The 13,613-nt window shown below is 60.3% G+C and overlaps 1 protein-coding gene across 5 annotated transcripts in view; it reads right to left on the bottom strand.

Moving 5' to 3' along the window:
- Positions 1-1,446: 1,446 nt before the first annotated feature.
- Positions 1,447-13,613, bottom strand: part of CRAT (carnitine O-acetyltransferase) — a 14,090-nt gene continuing 1,923 nt past the window's right edge. Inside the window, exons 2-16 of one of the 5 annotated variants that reach the window (XM_028484226.2) lie at positions 12,838-12,976; positions 12,612-12,752; positions 11,878-12,141; positions 9,220-9,338; positions 8,036-8,089; positions 7,305-7,442; positions 6,741-6,889; positions 6,102-6,280; positions 5,458-5,558; positions 4,928-5,047; positions 4,642-4,764; positions 4,416-4,551; positions 3,790-3,852; positions 2,891-3,028; positions 1,447-2,309 (exon numbers count right to left, since the gene is read on the bottom strand). In XM_028484226.2, the coding sequence (XP_028340027.1) occupies positions 2,094-2,309; positions 2,891-3,028; positions 3,790-3,852; positions 4,416-4,551; positions 4,642-4,764; positions 4,928-5,047; positions 5,458-5,558; positions 6,102-6,280; positions 6,741-6,889; positions 7,305-7,442; positions 8,036-8,089; positions 9,220-9,338; positions 11,878-12,141; positions 12,612-12,752; positions 12,838-12,864 (1,968 nt within the window). In that variant the 5' untranslated portion in view covers positions 12,865-12,976 and the 3' untranslated portion in view covers positions 1,447-2,093. Of the gene's footprint in view, positions 2,310-2,890; positions 3,029-3,789; positions 3,853-4,415; positions 4,552-4,641; positions 4,765-4,927; positions 5,048-5,457; positions 5,559-6,101; positions 6,281-6,740; positions 6,916-7,276; positions 7,443-8,035; positions 8,090-9,219; positions 9,339-11,877; positions 12,142-12,552; positions 12,753-12,837; positions 12,977-13,613 lie in introns of those variants that run through there. The other 4 variants (XM_028484225.2, XM_028484227.2, XM_007103765.4 and 1 more) reach the window with 4 other exon arrangements.

Here is a 13,613-nt window from a genome sequence, read left to right as displayed (position 1 = left end):
TACTACATCTTCATCGTTCTTTTGACTTTTTTCCCCCAGAAGTTCCACCAGGGGACCTCTAAGCATTCCATCTAACACTGATTGGGGTTGTTTTAGGTGCTAAATGTGTCTTCCCCAAACAGTACTTTGCTGTCCTAAAGAACTGAGTGAGCCTCTGTGTTATGAGACCTATAACAACTCAAATGCAACGGAACGACTTCACTTCTGAAGGATGACGTTTTGGGAAAAAATCCTGCCTTACAGTCAGACCCATACAGTTCTTAGAACTTGAGTGTCAGGAGTCCTGGGTGTGTGTCACTGCAGTGTCCTTGGCCTGCATCACCGTCTCCCCTCCCCGCCTGCCCCTGGCTGGGTTGGTGCAGCTCCACCCTAGCGCTGCTCACACAGGGCACACTCAGCTCCTGCTGCAGGCCCTGCTTCCTGAGACCCAGCCTGAGAACACCAGGGGCCAGCCCCGCTCCCCAGCTGCAGAGCAAGGCCTCTGTGCCGTTGAGGTGGGATTCTCTTCAGGTCCTCCTGCTCGAGGTCCCTGAAGGGACACTCGTGCACCCCTGCCCCGGCAATACCCGACCCTGCCGGCCTTGCCGGGGTCCCAAGGAGCAGCCAGGCCTCGGGTAACACCCACTCCCCCGTGGGCTGGGCTCCACTCCTTGCTCCCCGAGGCTTTGCCCCACGGCGTGGCACGCGCTCCCCGAGCCTGTTCCATCATCTGCAAAACGGACACCACCTCAGGACCCGCCCCCCCCTCCCCCGCCAGTGACCATCGCAGGTCAGCCAGGCCATGAAGCTCCGCACCCACAGGCTGGGTAGCCTCTCCCACCCTTGGCATCTCCCTCTGGGGCTTCACATATATCTTCCTCAGGGCCAGAGTCCCTCCACTCTCCACAAGCAGCCCAGCTGACTTAGGCAGGACACCCGGCCCGTACCAGGTGCACGGGGTTGGGGACAGATACAATGTTCGGGCTGGGTGGCCACACGATCTGGTCCCTGGTGGTCCCAGGCAGTGGCTAGGGCTGGGGTCAGCACGGCTGCCCAGCCACCGCTCCTGCTGGGCTCCGTGCAAGGCAGCAGAGGAGGCCCTGGGCCCTGGGTGTCAGCCACGCTGCCCAGACAACCAGATCCGAGGGTACAGGGCCCCACAGTCCCCTGGGAGGGCTGTCCCCGTGCACAGCCCACGGGTCTGGAGAGGCCCACGTCATGGGTAGCTGGGAGCTATCTGTGAAGAACGCAGGCCTGGGTCTGGTGCCGTCCTGGCCCAGAGCCCTGAGGTCCGAGCTGGCCCTTGGCTTCCTGACCCAAGCCTGAGAGCTCCGCTCCTCTGGGAGCCCTACCCTTGGGCCCACTGGCTGCTTGGACACCAGCTCCCAGATGCGAGGGAAGCTGCAGGAAGGCAAAGCCAGGCATCTGCCGCACCCTGCCTGCCTCCTCGGCTGAAACAACTCTTTCCCAACAAATTTCCCCTTTATTAACTGCCTCACGTGATACTATTATACAACCAGGACATGGTTCAGGAATCAAGCTGTGTGGAAGCAAGCGAGCTGGGGCCTGTGAGCCACATCATCCAGAAGAGCACAGAGCCACGGGGGACGGTGCTGTGACACAGCGTGGGCTTCCCCTCCACCAGCACGCCTCGCGCCCTGGCCCCTCAGCCTTGGGGAGGCCTGGAGGCCCCCAGCTCCAGGTAACCCTGTCTCTAGGTCCTTGGGAGCTTAGGGATCAGGGTACAGACCCAAGCCTGGCCACGCACATGGCAGGAACTGGGCAGAGCTGAGCTAGCAAGAAAGGGACTTCCCAGTCCCCACCCTGACAAGGGATGAGCTCGGCTGGTTCCTCTCCCAGGAGGAGGCCGCAGCGGGTGAGATGCTGGGCACCTGGCCCGACCTCCTGCTCAGCTTCTGGACTCAGCCCGGGCGCTGGCGAGGACCCACGGAAGGTACTCAGCTCGGCGCCACGGGCCCCGCTGGGGGATGCCGTCCCAGACTCGGTCAGATCTTCGGGGGCCCAGGGGGAGAGGGAGCGAAGGAGTAGGGCCCGGTGGGTGGCCCAGCCCGAGGCGGCTTGGTTGTGGCACCGGCAGGCCTGAGCAGCAGGGCTCAGAGCTTGGCCTGCGGGTGGCTCTGCAGCAGAGCGCGCATGTCCAGCAGCGCCTTCTCCAGGTAGTGCGCCAGGCGGACCGCATTGGTCTCGGCGCAGCTGTTGTAGGCCGACACGGAGAAGTTGATGTGCGCCTCCATGGGGTTATAGCAGACACCGTAGCCATCTGGGACCACGGGCCCAAAGAACATGACACAGTCTGTCTTGGCAGGGACCTGAGAATGGCACAGGACCAAGGCTCTCATCCCAGCCCCATGGTGGCACCAGCCTGCCTTTCCACGTCGGCTCCCACCGTGCTCTGCCCGAGACGCCCTCTCCTCGTCTCCAGCCGACAGCTTACTCCCTCTCATCCTTTCGGGTGCAGTTCTGGTGTCACCTCCCTACAGAGACTTCCCTGACGTTCCTGAGGGGGGGCGGCCTCGTTCCCTGTGCTTCCTGCCTCGACTGTGAAGCCCTGGGGGCAGGGACAGTGGTCTGTCCCTGCTCTATCCTGGTGCCCAGCACAGGCTGGCATGGATCAGACGTTCCTTAACATCTGATCAGTGAATGAATGAAAGCCGGCGGTGGGGGGGGGGATCCTGACTCCTTCTCATCCTGCCTGAGCTGCAGCAAAGCCCCCTGACCCCAGCTCCTCCTCCAGAACTCAGCTGCTTCGGGAGTGCGCCTGTGTGGGTCACATCACCACCAAGTGACCGTGTTCTGGACCTCGGCTCCGCTCACTGCAGCCTTTGTCCGGCTCCAGTTTCTAGTGGCTTCTGTTCCCCGCCAACCCAGGGCACCTAGGGCAGCGGCCCACCTGGCTGGTGGACAGGTTGAAGTGCATGGCGATGGCGTAGGAGGTGTCCATGAAAATGTCGGGCATGCTCACCAGGTCTTCGATGGCCTGCAGCTTCAGGCCCAGGAGGTGCCGGTCGAAGGCCTCCCCACGGATGGCCTGCAGGAAGGGGAGCTGTCAGGAACAGGGGCTTCAGGCCCACGAGGCACTGCTGCCCTCCTCAGGAGCCTGTGGCGGCAATGCCTCTTCCATTCACTGGCCCCTCAGACCCGTGAGACCAGAGCAGCCAAGCACAAGAGCCCTCACTTCACAGATGGGGAAACTGAGGCCCAGGGACCCACCCAGGGAGGCAGGAAAGTGCAGCCTAAGAGCACAGGACTGCAGCTGAGTGGCCCGGCCTCATCCTGGCAGGGACCTGGGCAGGTCACTTATATCTCAGGAGCCTCAGTGTCTTCATCTGTGAAATAGGGACAGTCACTAAACTCCCGTTGCGGGGCGGCAGTGAGATCTAAATAGACCTCTGCATGTGAAATGGGCAAAGCCTGGCATGTACAGGCGCTCGGGGCCAGGATGGGAACCAGACCTCCACCCCTTGACTGCAGCCCAAGCCGTCAGAGGGCAGGAACCCTGCTGCCTGCCAGCCCGTGCACACCCTCAGCATCCTGGGCTCCAGGGGCATCGGGGGGGAGCCCTGATGACTCAAGATCCAGAGGCCAACCCGGGCAGTCACTGGGCCTCGCCCTGGTTTCTCCCACTGTAAAATGGGGATGTTCAGCTTTGCTCCAAGTGCCCCAAGCCTCAGCGGAGGGGTGTCTGAGGCTAAGGGGAGCAGCCATTTGCTGCAGGGCTGGACAGGCAGGTGGACAGGCCAGGGGGAAACGCCCGGGTCAAGCGAGCGGGGCCAGGAGGGGCCGGCTCACCTGGTCGGCGTGGGCTCGGTGGGCCCGCACGGCCTTCCGCAGCAGCTCCACCTTCTGGCGCTCCTGGGCAGGGGGAGGGGACAGGGAGCTGAAGCTTCCTCTTCTGGCCACCCTCCTCAGTGGCCCACTCCCCACTCTAGATTCTGAGCTCCCTGAGAGCAGGAACTGGAGCTGCCATCTCTCTGGCCAGTCCCCAGCCAAGGCCTGACACGGGGCAAGTGCTCACTGCTGATGACTGACCCTTGAACAACTCAGGTATGAACTGTGCGGGTCCCCTTACACGTGGATTTTTTTCACTGAATTCGACAGTATGACACGACCCGTGGTGGGCTGAACCTGCAGATGCAGAACCACGGATACAGAGAGCTGACTACAAAGTTACATGTGGATTTTTGACCGTGCGGTGCCCCTATCCCCTACGTTGTTCAAGGGTCCACCGCAGTCTCCTTTTCTCTTTGGCTGAGAGAAAGCACCACGCTGATCAATTCATGGCTCCATCTTCCCCTAGATGCCCAGTATCCACCACAGGACTGGAATACAACAGCTGCTCGCTGCGTGTTGACAGAATGAGCAGGAAAGGAGAAGGCTCAAACCCAGCTCTCCCACCCTTGCCCCGGACCTCTCACCGTCACATTAGGGTTATCCATGGCCTTGACGAAGGTCAGTGAGTCCATGGAGGCCGAGCGGATGGTGTCGGTACGGCCCAGGTGAAACATGCGCAGAGAGGCGCTTTCATAGGTGGCGCACGCCTGCCCGTAGATCCTGGGTGGGAGGTGGGCTGAGCACACCCCTGGCAGGCCCCCCGCCTCTGCCCCCAGGCTTCATCCCTCCTTCAGGGGGGGCGGGGCGCACCTGTAGTAGGCCAGCTGTAGTGCCATCTGGATGAAGGAGTCTGGGCTCAGCTTCTCAGACTTGGGGAAGTCCTTTCCAAAGTGGTGGAACACCAACATCGTGATGTCCAGGTCCTGGATCATGCTGGGGGTCGGGGGAGGTGGGTGAGGAGCAGACACCTGGCAGCCTCTGCCAGCCCCAGGGAGGGGCCGAGGGCAGTCTCAGAACCAGCCAGGCACGATGACAGAGCTGACTCTTGTTCTGGCTAGAGGGGCCCGGCCCCGCCCGCCTGGCACCCAGCACTCACATGCTGAGATTCTGCTTGGCCTTCTCAATGTCGCTCTTGATCTCGGGGGTGATGTTGAACCGCAGCTTCTTGGGCATGGGCAGGGGCACCATGGGAGACCGCACGAGCTCGGGCTTCTTCCTGCATAGGACGTGGGGGTCTCAGGCTCCTGCCGGGTGTCTCGGGAGCCTGGGTCCATCCCCGGGATTAGGATGGGGAGGATGGGTCCCCGAAGCTGGCGGGGACCAGCCCAGGGAGACTCTTGGGTTTGTTCTTCTGAAAACTGCCTTCATTTCACCTTTTAAATGGCGAAACGGAGGAGGGGGAGGGACTTGTCCAAGGTCACAAGGCTGAGAAGTGGCAGAGCCAGAATTCAAACCCAGGTTTGATCGACTCTAAAACCCACGCCCTCTTCTGGCTTCCTCTGAAGAAACAGATTCCCAGGTGTAAGGGAGAATGCCATTGCTCCTTTGAAGGCTACTCTGTCGCCTCTGTGTCACCTGTCATCAGGAGCTGGAGAACTGGCTGGAGGAAGGGGGAACCACACTCACGTGAACTCAATGACGTGGTCCACAAGGGTGATGATGGGGGGTCCCTCTGCTGCTGCATGCTCATAAACGAGCCCACAGGAGCCATCTTCTGCCACGATGAACTGCAGAGGAGAATGGGGACCCCGACAGCCCCAGGTCCCTGGAGCCACTCACCGGCTGGGTCCCACGGGTAGGGCGTCCCTGAGCCATCTCAAGGGGTTCTGCTGACTTATTACTGTTATTCCTAACAGCTAACACTCACTGGGGGCCTTGGAACACCTGTCCCAGGTCACGCTAAGGACATCCCGTGCTAAATAGACCTTTCCGAGTCCTCGCAACGACCCTTGCGAGTCCTACCACCCCATTTTACAGGTACAAAGTCACGACCAAGGCTGTGCCACTTCACCTGGCCCCACATCCCAGGCTCTCTCTGATCTGCTGATGGATATGCTGGAGGGGTGACGCAGGTTACTGGGCCAGGCCCAGTAATGACAGGCTGACTGCTGCTAATTATAGCCGCGTCCACCTGCTGGCTTCCCCCCTGCTTTACAAGCTGGGAAGCCAGGGACTCTGGGCTCCAGGGGAGGGGCAGGAAGTCCCGGGGAAGCAGTGGGCCAAGCCTGGGTGCATGCCTGGGCGGGAGTCCTGGCCTGCCAGGTCCTCACCTGCAGTGTTTTGTCGAACCAGCGGTTGCCGCTGTTGAGCTTGCTGCCACCCCCGTGCAGCATCTGGCCAGCCACCTGGCTGCGGTACGTGTCTTCCGAGACCCAAGGCATGGGTGCGTCCAGGCACACGGTGAAGATGCTCTTCTGGATGGAGTGCACTGACTCCCGGTTCACCTTGTCTGTGGAGATGTGCGTGTGCGTGTGTGTGTGGTGGCGTGGGGGCCAGGCCTGCGGAGGCCTCCGGAGCGTCACTTGGCAGGGGCCTGCAGCCCCACGGCACCCCGTTAAGGCAGGGCTAACACCTGACTCACTTCAGAAAGGAGGAAACAGAAGCCCAGGTCACGCAGAGAGCCGGTGAGGCAGTCGGGGATCCAACCCGGGGGCTGACTCTGGGGACGATGCCCCTGACCAACACGGGATTTGGAGGGAAGGTGGAGGTGGGCTCCTCAGCCAGGGGACTTGCATTCTCACTGCAACTTGCTACTTAATAGAAAGAATAAACTAACTGGACCCAACCGCACTGCAGTTTCCTCTTCTGCGGAATGGGGACAACAGCACCCGCTCCGAGTTGAGAGGATTCAGTGAGACGTGTGGCTGCCTAGGGCCTGGTGTGGGCCTCTGCTCCCCTCCCAGGGGTACCTTTGATGAGGGTGCTGTATGCCTTGGCCCAGGAGTTACGGTGGTTGGAGGTGAGAATGCCCACGGGCTCTTTGTTGGTTTGCAGGGATGAGTTCCAGATCTTCTCCAGCTGCATGAAGATCTGATCCGAGGTCAGGGGCGTCCCATCGCTGTGGTACACATCCAACTCAAAAAACTGTCCGGACACAGGCAGGTGGAGAGAAGGGGGTTCGTGGGAGCCTCAGATGGGCAGCAGTCACCTCGCAGCATAGCCTCCTCCTGGCCTTGGCAGCCCAGCTGAGAGGACGGCGTCAGGCCGAGGGCGAGGAGATGGGAGGAGGTCCCTGCACTGCTCTCCCCAGGCTGGCCAGGCCCATAGCCCTTCCTGGCCTCCCCCAGGCCGGGGCCTGGCTGGACACCCAGGGCAGAGAGAGGCCCAGGGCCTGCCTGTTCCGGGGCCACATGGGCAGGTGTGTTGGGGAAGCTGACCCTCGGCCCCGCCCCTCTCCTCCCGGCAGGCAACCGCGCGGGAGCTAAGGCTGCGGGGGCCCACCCACTTGGTAGTTGTGCACCACTGTGACGTGCATGGGTGGCTTCTTGGTCTTGCTGAAGCTGGTGACCGAATCCTGCTTGGGGCCCGGCACGCGGCAGGAGGACAGGATCTGATAGTACTGGTTCATGCACAGCGGCTTTCCCCCCAGGTACTCCACGGGCAGGCTCTCGCTGCAGGGGCAGAGGGTCAGGCGGGAGGGCGGGACCCACAGGGAGCTGCTGGGTATGGCTGCGGGCTTGGTCAGGCAGTGGGGCTCACAGAAGCAGTGTTGGGCCCCTTCGTGTCCCCCCACCCCCTCAGCGTGAGGTTGGGGACAGGGGGGCCTGTTGGAGCCCGACTGGGTCAGGAGGCCTGAAATCCACCCTGCTCGTGAGTCACCCTGGAAACTCCCTTCTCCTTTCTGGGCTTCAGTTTGCCACAGGGAAGGCAAAGCGGCAAGTCAACCCTGGGGGGGCCGGGTCCTCTTTGGCTGGGATGCCAATTCCAGGGGTCTCTTGGAATAGGATCACCAGGAGGAGGTCACAGCAGCTGGAGCAGAGGACCCAGGTGTCCCAATCCCCACGCTCTGTCTCCCCAGCCCCCAAAGAGGCTGGGTCAACAGGAAGTGAAAGCGACTGAGCTCTGGGCCTGCTCAGCACCCAGGCAGGAGGGGCGGGGGGCAGGGAGGGGGCTCCGGCTTAGGGTAGGGCGGGGCCGGCTGGAGGGACTGGGGCAAGTAGGCAGTCAAGGTGGGAGGAGACAGGGTGGGGGCGGGGCCACTCACTTGTCAATCCTGGCCTTGAAATCCAACACGCCCTCGATTAATTTGGCAGCGAACCTGGAGGGACCAGTTAGAGATCAGAAGTCTGTGTGGACACCCAGAAGGAGGTCCCTGGGTCAGAGACACCAGGGTGATGGGAGCAGCCTAGTCTAGGGAAGCGACCTACTGCCTTCCTCCTCTCTCCTGCTTACAGAGAGCCTGAAGGAGTTCAAGTGCAGAACCTGCGTTCCAGTCCCAGCCCGCGTAATCTCTAGGGAAAGGGATTAGGGAGATGCACTGGCCAAGCGCCTGGCAGGAACAGCAGCATGATTATGGCTGGGTTATGAGTCAGTGCCCTCTGACTCCACCCGCAGAGGGCCTGAGGCCCTGATCCACAGCCTGGAGTCTGGAAGGCCGTCACCCTGCTCTGGAGCATCAGTTATGGAGGGACCTAGGACTGTGCGTGCAGGGGAAGGGTGAATGGGAGGGCAGTGGCGTGAGGTGTTCCCCTCTCCTAGATCCCTTCCTGTTTCTGGGCCTCTGTGTCCCCCAGGCCACCTTGCTCAACCTGCCCTTCATCCCCGGACTGTCTGGGCCATATCAACCATGCCCGAAGCCTGGGGGTGCTCCTGGCCCCCAACATGGGGCCCACTGGCTAGAGTTCCTGGGCCTGAACCCCTGGCCCTTCCTGGGGTGCCCTGATCCCTTTAAGAGAAGCAGTGATAGCCGTGAGTGCCTAGTCCTTGGGCAGGAGATCCTCGTCACTGGTATTTTTACCCCTGGTAGGACTGGAACAGAGGCCAAGGCAAAGTGACATGGCCAAATGTGGAAAGGGGACTGTGTACAAAGGTCACCCCTGTGGCCAGCTGAGGAGAGCAGGAAGGAGTGGTGAAGTGCCAGAACTGGGGTGACGGGTAGCCTCAGGTTTAGGGGGAGGGAGGGGACCTAGTCTGCAGTTTGGTGGTTGACAGTTATGAAGCTTTGGAGCCAGGAAGATCCTGCTTCCTGTCTGGGTCAGCCAATCCTGAAAGGTGATCTTGGGCAGGTGCCTTCACTGCTCTGATCCTCAGTTTCTGCACCTGGAAAACAGGGATTATGCTCCCTACTTCCTAAGGCTGTTTGTGGGGACGAAGGTAACGAACAGGGCTGGGGCCCTTCCGATCTCCCGGCAGAAAGCCCAGAGCCCCACGCCCGCCTTGGCCACTCACCTGAGCTGGCCCTGCCGATCCAAAAAGTCTTGCCTGGGCAGCACCAAACCAGGGCTGGAATAGATGACTAGGGGCTGGCGGTACTGGAGATAGGCTGTTTTAAGCCACCAGTCAGACAGCTGGGGGAAGGACCAGAGCCTGTGAGGAGGGGTGGGCAGGGACCAGGTTGCCCCTTCCCCACCAGGGCCAGTGGACCTGGCTGGGCACCCTCTGTCCCCTCTAGGGAGCACAGATTCTCAAAGTGAATGTTCAGATCCAGACCCCGCCCAATCTCTTAAACCCAGCAGCATCCCATCATCTTCCCTTTAGATGGAGCCAATCAGCATTAGCGAGGGAAATCAGGCAACACTGCCAAGAAAAAACGACTGGCAGGAAACCTGGGGTGGGGGGAGGAACAGAGGCAGAAATATCAACCATTTTTCCTAATCTTACACATTTCAGGTCAATGATTTTAATACTTTTAGAAATAAAAATGTCTGTCTGATAGAAAAGAAAACAGAGAAAGCTACATAAAAAGAAAGTCTGATGAATGAGTTTTTGCCCCTCTCAGGTAGGCACTTCCAGGTAGGCAGGAGCCCGGGGTTCAGAGGAGCCCTCAGGAATCCTGGTCCTCTGTGGCCTCAGTTTTGTTGCTGTCAGACTATGGAATGGACACCCACTTGGATCTCAAGGTCAGGGTAATCTGGGGAGCTCACTGTAAAGACAAATACATCATTGCACTAGTGACAATTTGTAGGTGACACATGCTGCATCTCTACTGGGCTGGCCGTCCTCCGCCCAGGGCAGGGTATCTCTGGGGACTAGCCATGGACATGCTGCTAAAGGCTCCAGTCTTGGGAAAACCAGGTGACTGTCACCCTTGTACCTTAGGTGCTGATGGCAACATCGCCCCCACTACACACTCCCCCAAGCACAGGCCCAGTGTGCCTCTTTGTGGCAGGTCCCTCAATCCCTGGAGACCCAGGCCCCACTGTGCTTCCGCATCCCATCTTAAATTGCACTGGGACGTGCCTCTTCACCACACAGACTCCCCTTGGGAAACTGCTGACCTTGGGCCCCTGGCAAGGGGTGAAGGAGGGCAACGTGCCCGGGTGGCACAGCAAGCCAGTGGGCGACTGCTGTCTGCTGATTTGTGACCTGGAGACACGTTCCCTGATCAGCCAGACCCTCCTGTCTAACTCGGAGCCTCCTGGAGAGCTGCTGTGTGCCTCTGGGATTTCAATCTAGCTCTCTGGGCCTCAGTTTCCTCATCTGTAGATCAGGGAGGGGCAGACAGGAACTCCCTCCCCTTGAGGACAGCCGGGCTGGGCTGCCCTTTAGCCAGGAGCCCTCACGCCACCAAGGACCTCAGAGCCTCTGACCTGAGCTCGGGAGTCAAGGGGAGACCCTATCGATGTGGGCATTCCCTCAGTGAGAATCTGCTGGGCAGTGGTAGAGCCCCTTAAGAGCCCTGTGAGTGGAGAGGGGGTGGTGCCCCCAGCCCTTTAGCCAGCAGATTGTGTCTGAAGCAGTAGTTCTGGGCTAAACAAAGTTGGAAAACTGCCAGGCCTCAGACTTGCTGAGACCCTGATTCCAGGGTCCAAGGCCCTGACCCGCCAAGGCTCATCTGTGCCCTCCGCCAGCTGATGACTCTCCCCTCCTCTGTGTAGCCCCCACCCTTCCACCCGCTCCCTCACAGCGCCCCTAACGTTGTAGGGCCAGACCTGGCTCTGGTCCTCTCCTGCACACCCGCTTCTCCCTCATTCACCCCTCTCTCAACACATCCCCCTTCGCTTCACCCACACAGTTGCTTTAGGACAGGACTGTCCACCCCCCACCCCCATCAGCAAGTGCCATGACACCGAAATATGCCCTGGACCAAATGACTTCCCAGCCTCTCCCCACCAGCCTCCCCACGGGGCTCCTTGTCCCACCCTGCTTCCCTCCCAGCAGCAGGGCAGTCCTCTCTAACTTCACGGTGAGGTGTAAGATGCGCACAGACAAGGGCCCGGGGCATCAGCGCAGACACATCTGCACACACCTTTGTGACAGACTGAGACTCAGAACCAGGACAATGAATCACTGTCAATATGATCACCCTGCAGCCCCCTCCCACTGAGCTCAAGTCCAAGTGCCGAATTCTCCTGGGGGCCCCGCCCCGCCCTGTCTCTGTCCCCTGACGCACCAGCTGTTGCCACCTTCGCCCGTGCTGTTCCCTCTGTCTGTCTCAGACCCAACACCGCCTCCTCCCTACCCTCCCTGCTCCTTCAGAATGAAGATGCTACTGTTCTCCACTCTCACTCTCGCATCATCCTTTTTATTTCTATAGAACTTCCTGAGAAGTTCTATAGAACTCACTGCCTGAGGTGACCTCGTCCTCTCGCGTGTGTCCTCTTCCTGCCCTACTTGAATGTCAGCTCCAACAGGCCACTGACGGTGCCCTTCTTGCTCACCCAGCACCCTGCCTGGTGCCAGGCACAGAGTAAGTGCTCAAGAAACTCCGTGGTGCAAATGGATGCACCAGAGCAGCCCGTATTGGAAAATTTGGGGTGTGCAGCCAGCAACAGGCCACAGGAGGGACGCTCACAACGACCCAGGGTCTCTGGTGGGGGGGCGCCCTGTTCCCCTAACCCTCCACGTGAGCCAAGGGGACTGGTGTGCCCCTGCCTTCTCACTCACCCAGTTCTCCATCTTCCTGGCCCTGCGCTCCAGCCCCTTCTGCAGGCGCTCCCCTACGCCCCCCGCGGTCTGAAACTCTTCCACCAGCTGCTTGGTTTGGGCCCACTCCTCCTCGCTCACGATGGGCTGCAGCGCCTTGAGATAACGGTCCAGGGTCTGCTGGAGCGGGGGCACGGGCAGCCGGGGTAGCGAGTCCTGGTGTGTCTTGAAGCGACTGGAAACCTTCATCAAGGAGGAGGGCTTGAGGAAGCCCAGGGGCTTCACCTGCAGGCGGCAGAACATCCTGTCATTCTCTCACCGGCTCCGGGAGGCCCTGGCCATCCCACAGCCGAAGTCCTGGGCGCTTATGTGCCCACTGCTGGGGTCAGAGACGGTCTCTTGGGTGGTTCCTGCCCTGGTTTCCCAGCTCTCCAGCTGTAGGTGTCTCCGCCTCTTAGGGGCCAGGAGATGTAAGTAGGGATGGAGGAGGATGGGGAGTGGCCACTGATCTTGGCAGCATTCAGAGGAACCAAGTCAGGATGAATGGAACCTACTGGGGGTGGCAGAGCTCAGAGGGACCTCTCACCTATTGGATGCACAGGGCCCCACCTTTCTCACCCTGGGACGATGAGCCAGCCAGCAGTGAGGTGACCCCTCCCTCCCAGAGGTCCCCACCTCCTTTTCTCCCATCCTTACCAGGTGGAGACATAGGAGGGAAGAAGAGAAAATCAGATAGGGCCAGACGACGACAGTACCTCTGGGCGAGGGCGAGGTCTTGGGCTTTTTCCTGTCTGTGGGGTGGGGACAGGGCTGGCATGGGGGCAGCGCTGTGCCAAGAGAGAGCTGAGTGGCCTGGCAAGGAGGGTGAGAGCTGACAGAGAGGGAGTCTGGGGACTCTGGAGGCGGGCAGAAAGAGAGAGAGGAGGGTCCGAGGCTGCTGGCAGCAGTGGGCAGGCAAGCGGCAGAGGCTCCGTTTCATACCTTCTCTTTCTGCTGCCCGTCGTCCATGGCAGGACTGAGGTTCTGGGCCCTGTCTGTCTGCCTTGGGCTGGATCTCTAAGCCTAACTGTGCTACCAAGTGGGTGAGCAGAACCTAGCAAGAGGCAGCCACTTGCCCGGGCTGCAAAGAAAAGACAAGAGCCAAGCTTCAGGGGGAGGCAGAGGGGGCAGTGGCGATGGCTACAGCAGCTGTGGTGGCATCTGGGGTGATGGCTGTCTAAGGAGCCGCTGTTCCACCTTCCTGAGCTTCCAGAAGTGGAGGAATGGGGAGCAGGTGAGAGGGCTGGTGGTGTGCACTGGAGTAGAAGGAAACCTGGAAAACTTCCCCCTTTCTTCCCTGGATGGGCCCAATGCCAAGGAGGCAGGCCAAGAGGTTTTAAAAATGCACCTGTCGGGATCTACATAGGTGTGTTTGATGAGGGACAACTTGGCTGGAGGACAGAAACTGCTTGGCCGCTGAGGTTAAACCACAACCCTGAATATAGTCCTGAAAACTGGGGTTGGTGCAAAGGAGCAGACACTGGGAAGGGAGTGTAAATGGACATTTCCCTCCAAGACTCTTGTGGCCCTTGTGGGCCACCCTTCCACCAAAGCCTGGTTCTCCTGAGTTGTGGCTCATTCAGCTGGGGGTTACGAGACTTTTGGGCATTAAAAATAAACCAGGGGGGCTTCCCTGGTGGCGCAGTGGTTGAGAGTCCGCCTGCCGATGCAGGGGACACGGGTTCGTGCCCCGGTCCGGGAAGATCCCACATGCTGCA

This window comes from Physeter macrocephalus, unplaced genomic scaffold (assembly GCF_002837175.3).
Source record: "Physeter macrocephalus isolate SW-GA unplaced genomic scaffold, ASM283717v5 random_148, whole genome shotgun sequence".
Taxonomy (NCBI): domain Eukaryota; kingdom Metazoa; phylum Chordata; class Mammalia; order Artiodactyla; family Physeteridae; genus Physeter; species Physeter macrocephalus.
This window is presented reverse-complemented; position numbering and strand designations above follow the sequence as displayed.